This window comes from Drosophila montana, unplaced genomic scaffold (genome assembly GCF_035044405.1).
Source record: "Drosophila montana isolate Dmon_TW-CO22-7 unplaced genomic scaffold, ASM3504440v1 contig_309_1, whole genome shotgun sequence".
NCBI lineage: Eukaryota > Metazoa > Arthropoda > Insecta > Diptera > Drosophilidae > Drosophila > Drosophila montana.
The window spans coordinates 264301-282078 of NW_026997975.1; the positions used below are offsets into that span (position 1 = coordinate 264301).

A 17778-nucleotide genomic window follows, 5' to 3' on the forward strand; every position below is an offset into this window, starting at 1 on the left:
ATGTTAGTCTCCATGCATGTGGATAAGTATGTATATATGCATGTAATCCAATAATAACAAATATAGTCAGATATTTACAGGCGCAGTCAAAAATAATCCCTCAAAGACCTGATTTATATAATCACAGTCAGTTAATATTAACAAAAAGATAATTTATATAGCAGAAAGTTAATTAATGTGGGTCATCTTTAGTTAGTGATATTTGTCATTTATATTTATAAAAGTAAAAACAAAAATACAATATCGCTCATCTTTAATGCACCTGCATTCCGCTGCACGATTGAAGCTGTGCTCAGGTCGTAAATATGCGCTTATCTGTAGAGAGAACTCTTTAATCTAATCAAAGAAGTCTTTTATAGGACGCTCACAGGGGACGTGCGTATGTGTGTAGGTGAGGGCAAGTTCAAGGGGAATTAAGTGTGTTACGGCTGACTAGATTTATGACAAAGACGCAACTTGTCTGGAAATGTATACATGATGTTGTTTGCATAAAAAATGTCTATAACAGTTAAGCTCTATATTAATTTATAAAACTGCTTGTCCTGACTGGCTGACTAGCTGACTGATTGCTGATCAATGCTGAAATCTTAAGTGCAGGTCCACCTACATATGTGGAAAATGCGCGGAAAGCGGTTGCTTGAAACATTTTTGCTTACGATCCGATTAGGATTAAATTCATTTTCGTGATTTGGAAAGGTAAAAAAGGGCGTTGGCTGTTTGACCTTTTCGGGCCTTCTCATTTCCAAGGATCTTTATTAAGACTTAAAGAGAGGTGACCCTCCACTCCTGGGAGGAAAGTGGAAGCCAAAGCATGTACTTCGGTTAATCCATATGTATGGGTTAGGTTTCAATTTGTGAGCGATAAACATAAATTATGTTCAATTTCTAACGCTCGCGGAATGAATGAAAGTCCTGAAAAATTTGGGTAATACCCGCCGTATTGTAATAAAAACAAAAATTAAATTAAAAACAAAAAGAAAACAATTAACAGCTGTTGCTAAGCTTAGCTTAATGACTATAAGCTGGCCAAAATGGTTTCAATAGTCTTGCCCCTCGTCTCGGGCAGAAAGATGGCAATAAAAAGCGCTCCGGCCAGGGAGCAGCCGGCGAAGAGCAGCACAGTGCCATGCATGCCCCACGCAGCGGTCAGCAGTGGTATGAGCTGAGTGTGTCAAATAGACAGGAGGTTAGAGTTAGTGTCAGGCAACTGTTGGCCAATGATTGGGGCTCACCTTAATGGTTAGCATGGAGAGCAGCCAGAGTATGGACATGAGCAGCATGCTGGCCATGCTGCGTATCTTTGGCGGCATTATCTCGGATATGACCAGAAACGGCAGCGTCAACAGGCCCCACGAGGCGATGAACAGCATAAAGGAGAAGGCAGCAATGGGCACCCAATCGAAGCCCGCCGTGTCATAGCCCAGCACCTTCAGGTAGCTGTGGCTGGCCATGACCACCTGGCTGAGGCAAATGCCCACCGCGGAGACGAGCAGCAGCAGCTTGCGGCCCGCACGCTCCACCAGCAACGTGGCCACATAGGAGCCCACCAGCTGTATGAAGCCGACGATTATCGCGGAGACGGTGGGCGACAGACTGGAGCCGGACTTCTCGAATATCAGTGCCGTGTAGTTGAGCATGGCAAAGCAGCCGCAGCCCTGATTGGCCGCCAGCAGGCCCAGTCCAATGAAGCACGCCTTGCGCGCCCTACGATCCGCTGTGGTTGGCAAATGAGGCTGGATTTAGATGGGAGCTGATTAATTTTACAGGATTTGCATTTGGCTTACCAAAGTCCGCCCAGGTGACAGCACTGTCATCGATATCGTCGCCGGCCTCGTCGGCCTTTTCGGGCGCGCGCAGCTTGTGCAGCTCCAGCTGCAGCTGGTCGCTCAGCTCCTTGGAGGGGCGGGCACGTATGTTGCGGTAATAGCGCAAGGCATGCTCCGCCTCCTGCAGCTTGTGCTGCTGCGCCAAATGTTGCGGCGTCTCGGGCATGAACCAGAAGCAAACCAGAAACACTATCGACAGCACGGACACTATCCACGCTACGGTCGCATAGTTGAAATAATAGCCCAGCACAAAGGCCGTGACCACGCCCACATTGCAGGAGAGCACCAGCAGCGTGCCCAATATGCCGCGTACGCTGTGTGAGGCAGAAAAGGAAGCATAAGTTAAAGCAGGTGTAGCTGGGGTAGGTGTCATCCGCTCACCTGTCCTCGGCCAACTCTGCCGTGTAAACGGGTATCACGCCAAAGCAGCCGCCGCCGGCCATGCCGCCCAGAAATCGCGCCGCTATCAGATGCGTCGGGTTGCGTGCATAGGGTATGCCAATCCAGCCCAGCTGCAGGAAGTACTCTCTGCTAAGATAATTCTCATTTTGGCCAAGCTCCAAGCTCACTTACCAGCGAGGGCAGCGCCACCCAGAGCATCGATTGCCTTCGGCCAATTTTCTCGGCCAGCCACAGGAAGAACACATTGCCCACAACTCCGCCAAGACAGAGCACCGATGCCACATTGCCCTGATCCTGCTTGCTGAGGGGACCCGTCTCCAGCGGACTCGCATCGCTGCTCAGTTCCAGAAAACTAGATGAAGGCCAGCCGCAATAGGCGCCAAAGGATACGGATACGATGTTTACTGCAATGTGAGTAAAGAAGAAGAGTTAAGAAAGAGTTATTGAATATTATTATTTTTTAGTATTTATATTTTTTTACCCTGAACCCATTAAAAATGGGTAAAAAGGGTATAATGTATTTGTGCAAATGTATGTAACAGGCAGAAGGAAGCATCTCCGACCCCAGCATCAATCTTGATCAGCATCAATAGCCGAGTCGATCTAGCCATGTCCGTCCGTCTGTCCGTCTGTCCTTATGTATGAAGGATCTCAGAACCTATAAGATCTAGGGACTTGCAATTTTAGCTGTAGGTCCTCCTAGTCCCCGCGCAGATCGAGTTTGTTTCCGATATTCGATAACTTGCCCCGTTTCCAAGTAATCGATAAAAATCGATATCGAAATCCTGTTTTTTGGGCAATTTCGCCAAATAATATGAGCTAGAGTTACCAAACTTGACATGTAGCTTCTAGAATAGTATGTATATATCAAGTATCTTTCATTTTGTAACTATCGCCTGTTGGAAGAAGAGGGTTCAGGGTATCCCCTAGAACCTCTTGCTTGTTAATTATTAGTTCCTATGGCTTAGTGTATTAATGCCCAACAAAGTGGTCTTTGGTTAGCTCGATTTGCCTTCTTGTCGCTAAATGCGTTAAAATTCGAAACGAGTTTAAGCCTCAAGCGATTTATAGCTTGTTGCTTGTTGGCTTTGACTAACATTGACCTTCATACTTAATTTAATAGAAGTCAACAAGCTATTTGTCTTTGGTAATATCAAATGAAAATTTTACGAACTTCGGTTTCAATATGCTTAGTCCAGTGCCATCATAAGTAAAAGTTGTTATCCGTTCTACGTACGAAATAATAACACGATTAGCAGACTTTGCGACCCTTTTTATAATTGAAAATCTCCAATTGTACACAGTAGAGTGGATTTTACGCAAATACTGATTTCCACAAATTTTCCACTCATCCCACACAAAAGGTACTTGCAGCGAAGAGCTTCCTTCAGCTTCCCGAATCGCCAGTCCGTCAGTCAGTCAATCACTCAATCAGTCAGGGCAAACAATTTAATATGCATGGATATACCGTTGACTTTGCGGTTCTATCAATTTGAATGAATCGCGAACTGGAATATCCTAGATTTACAATTTATTTAAGCCCCAAATTTAATGCACGAAAACATTTATCCACATTATACGCAGCTTATGCTGGGATTTGTCGCTTTCCGGCTGTAAAAAGCACATTTGCACATTATTTTACCAGCGAACAATTTTTACTTTATTTTAATAAAATTGATTTATTTGCAATGTGTTTCAATTGAAAAAAAATTGGTCACGAATTATTAAGTCACTTTTATATTTTTAAAAGGTTTTTTTTTACATTTTAAAAAAAATTTGCATGCATTGTATAATTGGCTGGGTGTTAAATTCGCGATTGAGTGCCTTTTAACGACACGGAAAATCCAGGCAACACACACACACACACACACATGCATATATATTTAATGCACTGTTTGGTTATATCAATTGGCTTAATTCGAATTGCAGACACAGTTTACTAACCGAATATTGCAGCCAGATATTGAAATCTTACATCGCCTTTCGAATCCATTGTGCTCTTAACTTTATCCATTTTATCTGTCGATTAAATTTACGATTGAATTTGCCGGCTCAATGGGCGCCTGTCATTATCCTTTTCTGTTCTGGTGTGGGTTGAGGGAAGGATTCGCTCCTGCTGCCTGAGTGCCTGGGCCAATGCTCGTGGCGAACTAACCAAGCGTAGTTACTGCATGATAACTTTTATATATGCTATTAAAATCGCACAAAAACCGAGTACAGATTATAAAGCCAGCACAGATACAGAGCGGATTATTGTTATCTCCCTGTAATTATGCTCTCTCTCTCTCTCTGCATCGAGAGCTAAGTAAATCTATGACAGCAGCTACAACAACAAGAAGAGCAGCAAATATTCTAATTGCCTCTGTCGAGACTGTCGATGCGCATTGTTTTGTTTTAGTGGCGACTACTGTGATTATTGTTGCACTGTCTATTTTATTTATTTTCTACCCTTACTAAATGTGCTCCAATCATCGTTGTCATTGAAAGTGTCACACGTGTCTGTTCCATAGGGCCATTTTTACCCGACCTTGTCGCATGACATACGTACAATCAATATGGGTCAGTTTGCATTTCTATATTATATTTAAAGAGACCAGAAGTATAAAAGAATACTTACTTCAGAGAATAGGAAATATATTTATAATTTTTAATTAAAATGTTCCAATACGTAAAATAGGGCATTTAAAAAGTTACAATCAGGCAAATAGGGCATTTAATATTCCGATGGATTGTTTTTCACTTTATTCTCTCTTATAACATTTACGAGTTTTCCTGTTCTGATATGTGTTCGAAATCGCAAATCCAATAGAGGCGCGTCATTGTTATGGCACCATTTGGAGGGGGAGGGGAGGGGATGGCAGCTTGGTGCCGAGCCGTGCCGGGCCGGGCCGGGTGTCGGGCACTTGGTGCGCATCAATCACGTTTTCATGGCGCTCTCATATCAGTAGCCCAAAGATTAAACAGACCCATTCTAAATTTTATTCAAATACGTGTATTTGCAAAAGATAGGCGCAAACGTCAGTACAATTATGACTAACACATATCTTTGACGATTTTTACAATTGGCCGCGTAAATTTGGATTAGTGGGCGAGGCTCTACATTTTCACATTGTTTACCCTGTCTGTTTGCCATGTGCGGGGGGACCAGAGAAAGTGTTTCTTGTTGCAGATTTAATCCAATTTGTAGACAGTCACGCTCTCTAGAGTGTGTCAAATGGAAACGTTTTTGTTTAATTCTTACTCTTGAGCAAATTTTGGTTAGTAGAAAATGGAAATTCAGGTTATCTTGAATGCATTCATAAATCTCAATAAACATTATTTATTTTAACTTTTGGGTAACTGAACTGTTAAATATACAATATTTATTATTATTTTTGGGTAACTGAGCTGTTAAATAAACTTAGGATTAAGGTTCTGCATTAAAAATAACAAGGCAGACGTTGTTATAAATTTCCCCAAGATCATAATAGATGATGATGGCATTTATAAGAGTTATAATAAAAGTAGTTTAATTATCATTTTTAAAATATTAATCAAAATTTTACGATTAAAAATAATATAATAATATAAAAGTAGTCATATATAATACTAGACATAAGAGGCAATAAAAAAATCGAATAATAATAATAAAAATAACAAAAATAATACTAATAATAATAAGAAAAATAAAAATACTAATAACAATAAAAATAATAATGATAATAATAACAAAATAATATGAATAAAAATAGTAATTAAAACAAACATTTGAATAATGATAGTGAAAATAATATCAATAATGAAGTAATAATCAAAATAATTAAAATAATCATAATAATTATAATAATAAAAAAAAAAATAATAATATTAATAATAACAAAAATAATAATAATAAAAGCAATAATGATAGAACTAATAATAAAAACAATCATAAACATAACAATAATAATACTAATGAAAAGAATCCATTTGAAACACCTTTAGAGCACCTTGTATTTTATATAAATACCATGTTCCGTCTCACTTTTCTGAATGTTTAAGATGCATGTTTACGCTTCCCGATCACTTAAGTGCCCGAACTATCTAAATGATTGTAAATTGATGCAATTGATTGGGCGTAGATCAATTTAAATGAAGCTGTTTTGTATTTAGATCGACTGCTTAGAGGGAAACGAAGAAATTATATTCGTAGGTATTTTTATTTAAAGCTATTTGCAGCTGGCATCGCAAAGAGTTCTGCACATTTGCCTGGCAAATTCATAGTAATAACAAATCTGAGGCAAGATTAGATAAGCTAAGATCATAGGCTTATCGTTGGCCTGTTGTTCCGCATTGTATGTGAATTTCATCAGAGCGAATCGCGCCAGTTGTCATGTAGATAGGCCAATAATTGGTACGGCACTTAACATGATTTAATTAATATGCTGCAAATTAAATAACATGCTACGGTCTTTTAGCTCATTTAAATTAATTTGTGCTTTACTTATATTATGTACCGAAAGCTTACACACTAATTGCAGTTGGCTTTGATTGTTCAGATGTGCGTCGAGATGTGGCCATTAATTGCGCTGGCCACCTTGGCAACGCCCTCCTGCCTCACATAGCCCATTTCACGTTGCACGGCCGACGGACGACGGTTGCGTGTCTCCGGCAGCAAGGGCAGCGAAATGAGGCCCACAAATATCGAAGCGCCTGCAAAGACCCACAGATACAGCACCAGACCGGGACCCAGTGTTGTCTTGACCGCATTGAAAGCCTGTCCAAAAAAGGATGCGTGCATATATAAGATTTAGCTTTAATTTCTTAAATCCTAATAGCCTTGTTCCTGGCCTCCTTTTCATTACTCACCTCAATCATGCCGAAGAGCAGCAGCCAGGAGACGCCCGAGGCCAACGAATAGAGCAGGTCATGTAGCTGCCAACAAACAATCAATTTTATTTATTCAAAATTCAATTTATCGTAAAAATATTTTATCTTTTCATTAGCCCCATTTAATATTTATCTTTTCATTTAGTTAGGCAAGTAAATAATAGTCTCATGCAGTCTGCTCGACTGCAGGATTCCCTGAATTGCATAAATCTACAGACGAGCCGTATCTAGCCATGCCGCCTGAACTTCTGTTGTTCACAAATTGTTTAATCGAAATATTGTTTCGCATAATTGCATAACAATTACATGAATTGTTTTCAATATGGCTTACAACGAAATGCCATTGTTGATATGCATGTGTTTAACCTTGCGCTGAAGAGTATGCTACACATTTGTTTACAGTCAAGTGCAATTTTCGCCAGTTGCATTTCACCCGCCATGTTTACGCAAACAGACATCACAACTGACTACCAGGGAAATTCAACCTTTAGCTGGCATTGGCATTAGCATTGCGGACCACAGAGGAATTTGCTTTACACGGAATGCACAACAATATCCAAAAACATAACAATCAGGAACATTGCGACAGCGCAATACTCTGCTCGCAGTGTACACACTTGTGAAAATATTTAAGAGAGTAGCTTTTTAAAAAATTGAGTTGGTGACTCCAAAACTGTAAGCCCAAGACAGTGACTTTAAGACTGTAAGCTGGACAATATAGGGTATTATTTGATGGGTTTGGGTGTAGAATTAGGCGTGAATTTTAAAGTGGTTCCATATTAATCGTGATTTATGACTGTAAAATATATGTATATATATTTATATTGTTATAAAATATATGTTTTTATAATAATATGTATATTTAAGGACTATAGCTTCAGTAGACACACGGACATGCTCCTACTCACTTTGTGATTCAGGAATGATTCAAACTATGATTTTTAGTTTAATAAAGTGCTGCATTCTATGATAGCTAGTGAACGGAAAGAGTTGGGCCAATCGGCTGCAAAGCCAGAATATTAAATAGAAGCTGTTTTCCATCAATTTTCAATCTTTGCGGAGCCCTTTCCTAAATCTCTTCTTAGTGAGCAACTACGTCACAAAGGGAAGATGCAGGGAAAATTGTTATTTTAACATTTATGCTTTACATGGATCAGTAAACCGTCAGTTAGTCAATCAATCAATCAGCCAGTCAATCAGTATTTTTAGGGATTTCTAGCCCCATTTTCGCGCAGGGACATTCGCGATGAATACATCTTACGAAATCTACCTGGAGATGGTATTAAATGTTATCAATGTGTTCCTTACCTTTGTGGGCAGCACTTCGCTGCTGACGACAGCGGCCAGGGGATAGAGGCCAAAGCTGACGAAGAAGAGCTGAGCGGCGAGCAGAGCGATGGGCAGATAACGCTCACACCAGATGCCCAGAGACCAGCTGTAGCCAAATTGCTTGAACAGGGCCAAAGTGATGACTGGAACGGCGGCGAGCAGCGAGGAGAGGCAAAGCAGCAGCTGCAATGAGAGACATATCGAATAATTGTGTTAGGCGCTGAGGCAAACGAAATGAAAATTGGCTGGGAAAATGTCTGCCGGCTTACCTTGCGCGGCAGCTGCGGACCGATGAGGCGGGCGAAAAGGGCGCCGACGCACTGCGCCGCGGCGAGCAGCACATAGTTCAGCTCCGTGGAGTAGCCGGTGCGGCCCAGGAAATCGGCGGCATAATTGAGCTCCACAAAGACGCCGCTCAGCTTGCCGCAAATCGTTAGCAGAAAGCTAACACAGATCAAACGCACCACATAGCTGTGCCAAAAGGGCGCAGAGCCAATGCCCTTGCCCTGACCCTTCATTTCCGCCTTGAACTCGGCCAGCTCGTTCAGATACTCCGGCTGGTCGCGGTCATCAAGGTCACGTATGCCGCGGTACCAGCGCAGCGACTTCTCCAAGCTGGCCAAATCGCCCTTGTGCAAATAGTAATGCGGGCTTTCCTGCGCGAAGGGGAACAACATCGAGAAGGAACACGACAAAATGCAGCCCACAATATTCACATAATCGTAGGATACATAAAAGCCCAGCACAAAGCCCAATAGTATGCCCAATGTGCGCCACAGTTCAATGGTAAAGGTCAAACGGGCGGCCTTCTCCCGACTCTCGGCTATTTCATTGATAAAAATGGGCAGCACTACGAATGCCGCCCCAGCTGCCACGCCTCCAAATATGCGCGAGGCATAGATGTGCACAATGTCGAAGCCAAAGTGTATGGAGAACCAACCGAACTAAAAGCAGATAACAAATTAATGGTAAAAGGAAATGGACGTTTTAAGGAGTTTTGGATGTGAAACTTGGTAAATATGAGCTCGACATTCTATCTATAAGAAACTTCCGAATAATGCAAAAATTATTAGCTAGGCAGGTCCGTCAAATAAATATATACTTTAGTTGAGAGTTCTTGAGTCGGAGTTAATGAAATGTTTAGAGCATGTGAATAGTCTACTAAAATATAAGTTATGTTTAAATTCAAGACTATCTCTTTTATGAATTGACCCTCAGTAGGAATTCTGTAGAACAGACAGACGGACAGACACACCCGCGGCCAGATATCTATGGCTGTATCGAAATGAAGCTTGTCGGGAATATATGTATATCTTTTATATCTCGTCGTCTTCAGCTTAACCTTACACAACATTTATATACACAAACAATTAGTTAATGCCTTTAACTGTACGAATAATGTCTTCAAGTATAAATGCCACTAATTAATCGAGACTGTGATACATTAGATGGGATCAAGTGCAGGGTAAATGGGATTCGCCGGAAATTTGTTAAGCTCCGGATGACTTACAATCTGAAGTAGTCCACAGCAGAGCAGCACGGACTTGGGACCGATGCGTAATGCCAGGCAGCCGGAAAATGCGGCGCCCAGTGCGGCGCTCAGAAAGAGATAGCTAGTTAACCAGGCGGTGCCCGCCGGATCTGTGGCTGTGTTGAGGGGCGTTTGTGCCGCCGACTCGTAGAGAGTCATATGTGCCGGTGTGATGCCAAACATGAGGCCGAAGTTAAAGCAAATTAGATTACCTGCAAGAGTTTCAGTTTTTTAGCAGATGTTGGCGGCATCTTATGACAAATTCACCCACCAATGGCTGTCGCCAAGCTTTGTATGGCGGCGCCGCTGACGCGCTTGGGCAGGCACATCTTGAAGTCGTCCTGTGGTGCTCCGTGGAATCCAATTAAACCGTCTTGCGTGCAGATGCTGTTAAAACCGTGCGGAAGTGCATGTAAACTGAGAGGCTTTCAATGCATGCGGTGCGCCTTTTATGGCAGATTTATCTTATATCTAGCTACTTTTTATCTTAGTGCCGCGTGCGATAAGAGACTTGCACGGCGATCTGACGCTGTGCGCAACATGTTTTGAACCCAACCTGAAACCAGTCAACGGGGCCGTAACTGCGACCAGCTTGTTAGATGTGGCAGTTTTGTATACAATTATATGTATATATTTGCACAACGTGAGTCCACAAATGATGCCGCGATAAAATGCGTCTGTGTCTGGCTACACGTTTAGCCATGATGATGAAGAAATCTGATTTAACCTAGAGCAGATAACCTACCTGGGCTACCCAAATACGTGTGTATGTGTGTCGCCGAGAGGGGTATTCAGGCAACTATTGAACACTGGCACGCAACTCAATTGAATGCAGTACGCAAACTTGGTAATTAAACATCAATTAATTTCAATTAAAGTCAATTGTATGCAAAAACCATATGCATATTTATTTACTAAGGTACACCAAATTTCACATGCACTCTACCTTATGTAACATATTTGTTTATATATTGCGTTACACTTTTAAAAAATTAAGCTTAAACTAAACTTTAATTTTGAATTTAAATATATGAAGCCTTCAACTTGATCGTTTGTTATCGATAATAGTTAAGCAGCACAACAAAAGCTGGCTGCTATGACTGTCAGCAGCAGTGAGCAGAGCTGCACAGCTAATCGAACAGTTATCGACCAGCCGCCACTTGCAGCATAAGATCAGGCCGGGAAAATTTTAATTTGTTGTTTCTTAAATTAATTCATTTTAAACATCATGAACGCACAACCATGGACTGCGGCCTATGCAGCCAATGAAGCAATATGGCTAGCCAGCGATGCCAGCGCTGGCGACAAACAAAATGTATGGCGCGCACAAAAATTGTTACTGGCACACGCTACATGGTTATTGGAAATGGAAAACTCGCAGTTTTAGCAGCATTAAAGAATCCTTTAATCTTACAGCAACTCAAATGAAGCCAACCATTTTGATGTGCTTAAACAGCATCAAGATAAACGCGAAAGTGCCAGTTGCACGGAGGCGTACATGCAAGAATGTTTAACTGGCTGTCAAGAGCTGTTGGCCCAGAGTCGTCGTCGACATGCCCCTACTGGAATGCCCATGGAATGGTCCGTACCCCTTGGAAATGCGTTCGAGCGTCAATGTCGGGGCAAATATGAAAGCTGCATACGTGATGAAATCACAACAAACGAAATACAACGGCCCATGGGTAACAACAACAGGATACCACTCAGCACGCCAGTGTCCACAGCAGCAGCAGCAGCGTCGCCAGCTTTTGATGGATTTCGGACGGCACGTGAACAATTAATGCTGCATGATATGAAGGTAACCATGCATCTCATTATAGCCAAGTGCTGACAGCAGAAAATATAATATTGTCGCAAAACGGCTAATGGTAACGTTAAGAACCGAGTCGATATTTCGATTTCAAAGAATTCCAGTTTTGAAAAAAAACTATGTTCACTATGTTGCAAAGTTCACATGGGCCAATCAGGCGAAAATGTATTATAGCCACTTGTATTTTCAACCAATTTAAGAGCCGAGTCGATATTTAGGTTCCAACGAATTTCAGTTAAAAATAAAAAAACTATGTTAACTATGTTGCAAAGCTCCCATGGGAGAGCCACTTTCAGTTTCTCTCGCAAGTCGGCTACTTATGAGCCTCGGCTTGCTTCAAATATGTAAGCACAAATTTGTCAACAAATTTATTGACTAAATCTAATCAGAGTTGGATGATATATCATGTGGCTAAGTTCAGATTATATGTCTAAGAAAGTATTTCAGTTCCGGCACACCGTAGCTAACAGTTAATTTTTGTTCATTTCAGAAGAGCAAACAAAATGTTGCTGCTGGAACTGGATTAGGCAGTGGTGCAGGTGGCGCACCCAGTGATATCATGAACTACAGAAAAAAGTCGCTGGGTGGACGGGGACGAAGTGTAAGTGCCAAATTTGTGCAGCCGATTGGACAAAATGAAGGGTAAGTATAAACAGTGCAGGTAAAATCATATCAAGCTAATATTTACTCGTTAATCAAGTAATGTTGCTGCTGTACCTGTGAAGCAGGATGCCCCGGCTACGCCTGCCGTGGCAGTGCCACCCTCTTTGGCACATTTGGATCCCCTAATGGTTGAACAGATTATGAGAGAGAGCATGCATAAATACAAGCCAATAGGTGAGTGCAGTTACAGAAGAAATCGTTTATGTGTCTAAGGGCTTTTGTTCCATCATCTTACAGCTTGGGAGGATATAGCCGGTCTGGAGTATGCAAAATCAACATTTATGGAAACCATTATACATCCCCTACAGCGTCCAGATTTGTTCAAGGGCGTGCGCCGTCCACCACGCGGTGTTTTGTTGTTTGGCCCACCTGGCACTGGAAAAACTCTAATAGCCAAGTGCATTGCCTCTCAGTCAAGGGCAACGTTCTTTAGCATTAATCCGTCCTCGCTAACCTCCAAGTGGGTGGGCGAAGGTGAAAAACTGGTCAAGACGCTATTTGCTGTTGCCGCCGAGCATCAACCAGCCGTAGGTTAGGCCTAATTGGTATAACCAATATTAACCTTTACTTTCTTGTAGATTATATTTATGGATGAAGTGGATTCATTGCTGTCGCAGCGCTCGGATAACGAGCATGAAAGCTCAAGGCGATTGAAAAACGAGTTTTTTATACAATTAGATGGCGCTGCAACGAACGAAGATGATCACATTGTTATCATCGGTGCTACTAACCGCCCCCAGGAGCTTGACGAAGCCGTCCGTCGGCGGTTTGTGCGACGTATCTACGTTTCGCTACCTGCGGCGCCAGCACGTCAACAGATAATCGAGAAACTTATACAACAAGTGCATCATAACCTTGATAAAGCACAGGTTCAAGGGCTAGCTGAGTTAACTGAAGGGTATTCGGGCGCAGATATGGATAGCTTATGCCGTTATGCGGCCATGCAGCCGCTGCGAGCTCTAAGTAGCTCAGAGATAGACGCAATTGACGCACAGCAGGTAAAATATGACAGTAAATTATGTAAAATTTGTTGTTTAGCTTGGGGAAAATTCTGGATAATTTTTATTCCTGTACAGCTGCCTGCCGTAACCATGTCGGACTTTATGTGCGCACTGCAACATGTCTCAAAAAGCGTCTCACCGGATGATGTAGAGCGTTACGTGGCGTGGAATAAAATTTATGGAATTAAGCATTAAATAAGAACAACAACGCAGAGTTTTTCTGACGCATTTATTGAAATCCTTGTTGCGATATTTTCGCTTATATATTGACAGGTAGAGTGATACACTGCTTGTACTTATATTTCGCTATCTTCACATTTACTTAGATTTATCACGTGAATTAATGTCGAGGTTGTCATATATATATATATACAGATATATATAAACATATTGTGGAATGCTATGACATAGACCGTCATTTACAGACATATTAAGAGCTACTTAAACAGGGTTTACAAACATTTATGTTAATTAACAATATTGTGTTTTTTAGCTCACAGCACATCAAACTTTGTATTCGTATACAGCAGAATTGAATAACATTTAGATTTCGACTAGGTTCTAGTGGGCTTTTGATCAAGCTGCCTCGAGCAATGCTTTATAAAAGCATAACAAAAGGTTGGAATTAGTCTTTAAAAATACATTTAGATTTAACTTAAATAACAATTGTACTAATTAAATTGCATTTCAACATTTACTCTTTAATCGGTGGAAACACATAATCATCACTCAGACTGTTAATGTCCACATAGGTGGTCTTCGGGCTTAATACCTTGTAAAGTGCATCAAATGTGGGCCGCTCTTCGGGCTCCTCCAGCCAACACTGCAGCATTATTGTGTACACCTGAGGTGTACAAATCTCGGGTCGCTCCAGACGATTGCCCGCTAATAGAAACGGTATCAGCTCGCTGTTGCTTATGGTGGGATATGGCGATGCGCCGAGCGTGCCAATCTCCCAGAGCACCACACCGTAGGCCCAAATGTCGCTCTTGCTCGAGTAGACATTATCCCGTATGGCTTCAATGGAAAGCCATCGCAAAGGTAGCTGCATGTTAAATAAATAATAAAAAATTAACTTATAATTCTGACTTCGTTTCATTTGAAGGACCCACCTTGCGTGTTTTGGTATTTGTGTAGATGCCATGTCTAGACAGACCGAAATCTGATATTTTCAATGTCTTATTGTTGTCGATTAGTACATTGCGCGCTGCCAGGTCGCTGAGGATTAGGATTTTTAAAGGTATTGTGAATATGACAATATAACAAATATTTAATTAGGGAAATCAATTTAAGTTGTATATACATATATAAATATTATAGCTATTATCAGCTCAGTTTAGTCTGATGTCCTATTTATATTAACATAAATAGCTGTTAATTAAGTGCGATTACCGCTTTAATTATTTATGTCAACAAATAGCATTGAAACAATAACCTACGTTTCATACCATATCAATTTGTCCTTTACAAAGCGTTTTTAATTAAGCATTTCGCAAAATTCGGCTATTCAAATATTCATGTGATACTTCGAAACTAATTATATTCATAAATGTAAACAATTGTGGATATAATGACGTTGCCCTTGATTTACTCTGTACTCCTTTGAAACTCTATGAATATCCTCGTCCCTTAATATAATCTCGTGAATTTTCAGAGGACGCAACGCTCACAATAGTTTAATTAATTAATTTGTGTAGTAAATCAAGATACAAGAACCCCCCATTTCTAGTGGTTACAGGGTATAAAGCATTCACAATTTATGTATTACGACTGAAAATATTTTATAATGCGCTTAAAACATTGCTGGCTTAACCAAAATTCATTTGTCGTGTACATTCGAAACCACATGTGGTCACAGGGGCTAAGGAAGGCGGGCTTACACAAGGGGCTAAGCTTGCCATGTTAATACCAACAAAAACACACACAACCTGAAAAAGCCACAGAACTAAGCGCGCGTCGTGTGAGAGCTAGAAAGCTGAAATTTTCACTGTAGTTGCCTGCGATGAAGGTGCACTTTAAAACGGGGTTTCAGGAAATTCCACCCGCATGTCTAGAAAAATCAGTTTAAAACTCATTTTCAAAGATCTTCAGAGAATTGATTTTAAACGTGCCACGGGCAAGGGGTATACCCGCTATTATCCTATGTAGACATAGGTCGAAATTTCCCACTCGCTTAACTCGGTCAAAACTCAACCGATTTTCATGAGTCTTGGCTTTTTGTACATAATTTTCCTTCTAGATTAATCTGTCATTCAAATCTGAATACATAATTTGTGGACGAAATTCATGTCCAAATCTTACCCTAAGATTCATAGATAGACATAGGTCGAAATCTCCCAACCTCATAACTCGGTCAAAACTCAACCGATCTTCATGAGTCTTGGCTTTTTGTACATAGTTTTCCCTCTAGATTAATCTGGCATTCAAATCTGAATACACAATTTTAAGTCGAAATTCATGTCCAAATCTTACCCCTGAGATTCATATATAGACATAGGTCGAAATTTCCCACTCCCATAACTCGGTCAAAACTCAACCGATCTTCATGAGTCTTGGCTACTTGTACATAGTTTTCCCTCTAGATTAATCTAGCATTCAAATCTGAATACACAATTTTTAGTCGAAATTCATGTCCAAATATTACCCTAAGATTCATAGATAGACATAGGTCGAAATCTCCCAACCTCATAACTCGGTCAAAACTCAACCGATCTTCATGAGTCTTGGCTTTTTGTACATAGTTTTCCCTCTATATTAATCTGGCACTCAAATCTGAATACATAATTTGTGGTCGAAATTCATGTCAAAATCTTACCCCTAAGATCCGTATAGAGACATATGTAGGTCGAAATTTCCCAACCTCATAACTCGGTCAAAACTCAACCGAATTTCATGAGTCTTGGCTATTTGTACATAGTTTTCCCTCTAGATTAATCTGGCATTCAAATCTGAATACACAATTTTTAGTCGAAATTCATGTCCAAATCTTACCCCTGAGATTCGTATATAGACATAGGTCGAAATTTCCCACTCCCATAACTCGGTCAAAACTCAACCGATCTTCATGAGTCTTGGCTTTTCGTACATAATTTTCCTTCTAGATTAATCTGGCATTCAAATCTGAATACATAATTTGTGGTCGAAATTCATGTCAAAATCTTACCCCTAAGATTCGTATGTAAACATAAGACGAAATTTCCCACCTCGGTCAAAACTCAACCGATTTTCATGAGTCTTGGCTTTTTGTACATAGTTTTCCCTTTAGATTAATCTGGCATTCAAATCTAAATACATAGTTTTTACTCGAAATTCATGTCCACATCTTACCCCTGAGATTCGTATATAGACATAGGTCGAAATTTCCCACTCCCATAACTCGGTCAAAACTCAACCGATTTTCATGAGTCTTGGCTTTTTGTACATAGTTTTCCCTTTAGATTAATCTGGCATTCAAATCTAAATACATAGTTTTTACTCGAAATTCATGTCCAAATCTTACTCCTAAGATCCGTATAGAGACATAGGTCGAAATTTCCCAACCTCATAACTCGGTCAAAACTCAACCGATTTTCATGAGTCTTGGCTATTTGTACATAGTTTTGCCTCTAGATTAATCTGGCATTCAAATCTGAATACACAATTTTAAGTCGAAATTCATGTCCAAATCTTACCCCTGAGATTCATATATAGACATAGGTCGAAATTTCCCACTCCCATAACTCGGTCAAAACTCAACCGATCTTCATGAGTCTTATCTTTTTGTACAAAATTTTCCTTCTAGATTAATCTGGCATGCAAATCTGAATACAAAATTTTTAGTCGAAATTCATGTCCAAATCTTACCCTAAGATTCATATATAGACATAGGTCGAAATTTCCCAAAGTCATAACTTGGTCAAAACTCAACCGATCTTCATGAGTCTTATCTTTTTGTACATAATTTTCCTTCTAGATTAATCTGGCATTCAAATCTAAATACATAATTTTTACTCGAAATTCATGTCCAAATCTTACCCCTAAAATCCGTATAGAGACATAGGTCGAAATTTCCCAACCTCATAACTCGGTCAAAACTCAACCGATCTTCATCAGTCTTGGCTTTTTGTACATAGTTTTCCCTCTATATTAATCTGGCATTCAAATCTGAATACATAATTTGTGGTCGAAATTCATGTCAAAATCTTGCCCCTAAGATTCGTATGTAGACATAAGACGAAATTTCCCACCCCCATAACTTGGTCAAAACTCAACCGATTTTCACGAGTCTTGGCTTTTTGTACTTAGTTTTCCCTCTAGATTAATCTGGCATTCAAATCTGAATACACAATTTTTAGTCGAAATTCATGTCCAAATCTTACCCCTAAGATT

The 17778-nt window shown here is 40.5% G+C and overlaps 4 protein-coding genes across 7 annotated transcripts; 1 reads left to right on the top strand and 3 right to left on the bottom strand.

The window, feature by feature from the left end:
* Nucleotides 1–920: 920 nt before the first annotated feature.
* Nucleotides 921–4387, bottom strand: LOC135430903 (facilitated trehalose transporter Tret1). The gene is made up of 6 exons (XM_064685727.1): nucleotides 4173–4387; nucleotides 2400–2632; nucleotides 2208–2338; nucleotides 1785–2140; nucleotides 1233–1714; nucleotides 921–1162 (listed from the first exon to the last, which is right to left on the bottom strand). Exons 1-6 carry the CDS (start codon nucleotides 4240–4242, stop codon nucleotides 1016–1018), a joined length of 1419 nt encoding a protein of 472 aa, XP_064541797.1. The 5' UTR covers nucleotides 4243–4387; the 3' UTR covers nucleotides 921–1015.
* A 2271-nt stretch (nucleotides 4388–6658) lies between these two features.
* LOC135430911 (facilitated trehalose transporter Tret1) lies at nucleotides 6659–11908 on the bottom strand. 2 transcript variants are annotated; one of them, XM_064685741.1, is made up of 7 exons: nucleotides 11891–11908; nucleotides 10208–10323; nucleotides 9916–10148; nucleotides 8675–9349; nucleotides 8385–8588; nucleotides 7056–7121; nucleotides 6659–6963 (listed from the first exon to the last, which is right to left on the bottom strand). In XM_064685741.1, exons 2-7 carry the CDS (start codon nucleotides 10263–10265, stop codon nucleotides 6742–6744), a joined length of 1458 nt encoding a protein of 485 aa, XP_064541811.1. In that variant the 5' UTR covers nucleotides 10266–10323; nucleotides 11891–11908; the 3' UTR covers nucleotides 6659–6741. The 2 variants fall into 2 exon arrangements, with proteins under 2 accessions (XP_064541811.1, XP_064541810.1); XM_064685740.1 differs by lacking the exon at nucleotides 11891–11908 and adding an exon at nucleotides 10682–10845.
* Nucleotides 11098–14115, top strand: Fign (Fidgetin). 3 transcript variants are annotated; one of them, XM_064685738.1, is made up of 7 exons: nucleotides 11098–11292; nucleotides 11353–11734; nucleotides 12240–12388; nucleotides 12447–12583; nucleotides 12647–12936; nucleotides 12988–13407; nucleotides 13486–14115. In XM_064685738.1, exons 1-7 carry the CDS (start codon nucleotides 11165–11167, stop codon nucleotides 13603–13605), a joined length of 1626 nt encoding a protein of 541 aa, XP_064541808.1. In that variant the 5' UTR covers nucleotides 11098–11164; the 3' UTR covers nucleotides 13606–14115. The 3 variants fall into 3 exon arrangements, with proteins under 3 accessions (XP_064541808.1, XP_064541806.1, XP_064541809.1); XM_064685736.1 differs by having other exon boundaries at nucleotides 11099–11292; nucleotides 12237–12388; XM_064685739.1 differs by lacking the exons at nucleotides 11098–11292; nucleotides 11353–11734 and adding an exon at nucleotides 12133–12184 and having other exon boundaries at nucleotides 12237–12388.
* Nucleotides 14105–14628, bottom strand: LOC135430913 (tyrosine-protein kinase receptor Tie-1; the record flags this gene model as incomplete). The annotated part of the gene is made up of 2 exons (XM_064685743.1): nucleotides 14105–14455; nucleotides 14523–14628. Coding segments are annotated over 2 exons (457 nt in total), but the record flags the coding sequence as incomplete, so codon positions are not given.
* Nucleotides 14629–17778: the final 3150 nt, after the last annotated feature.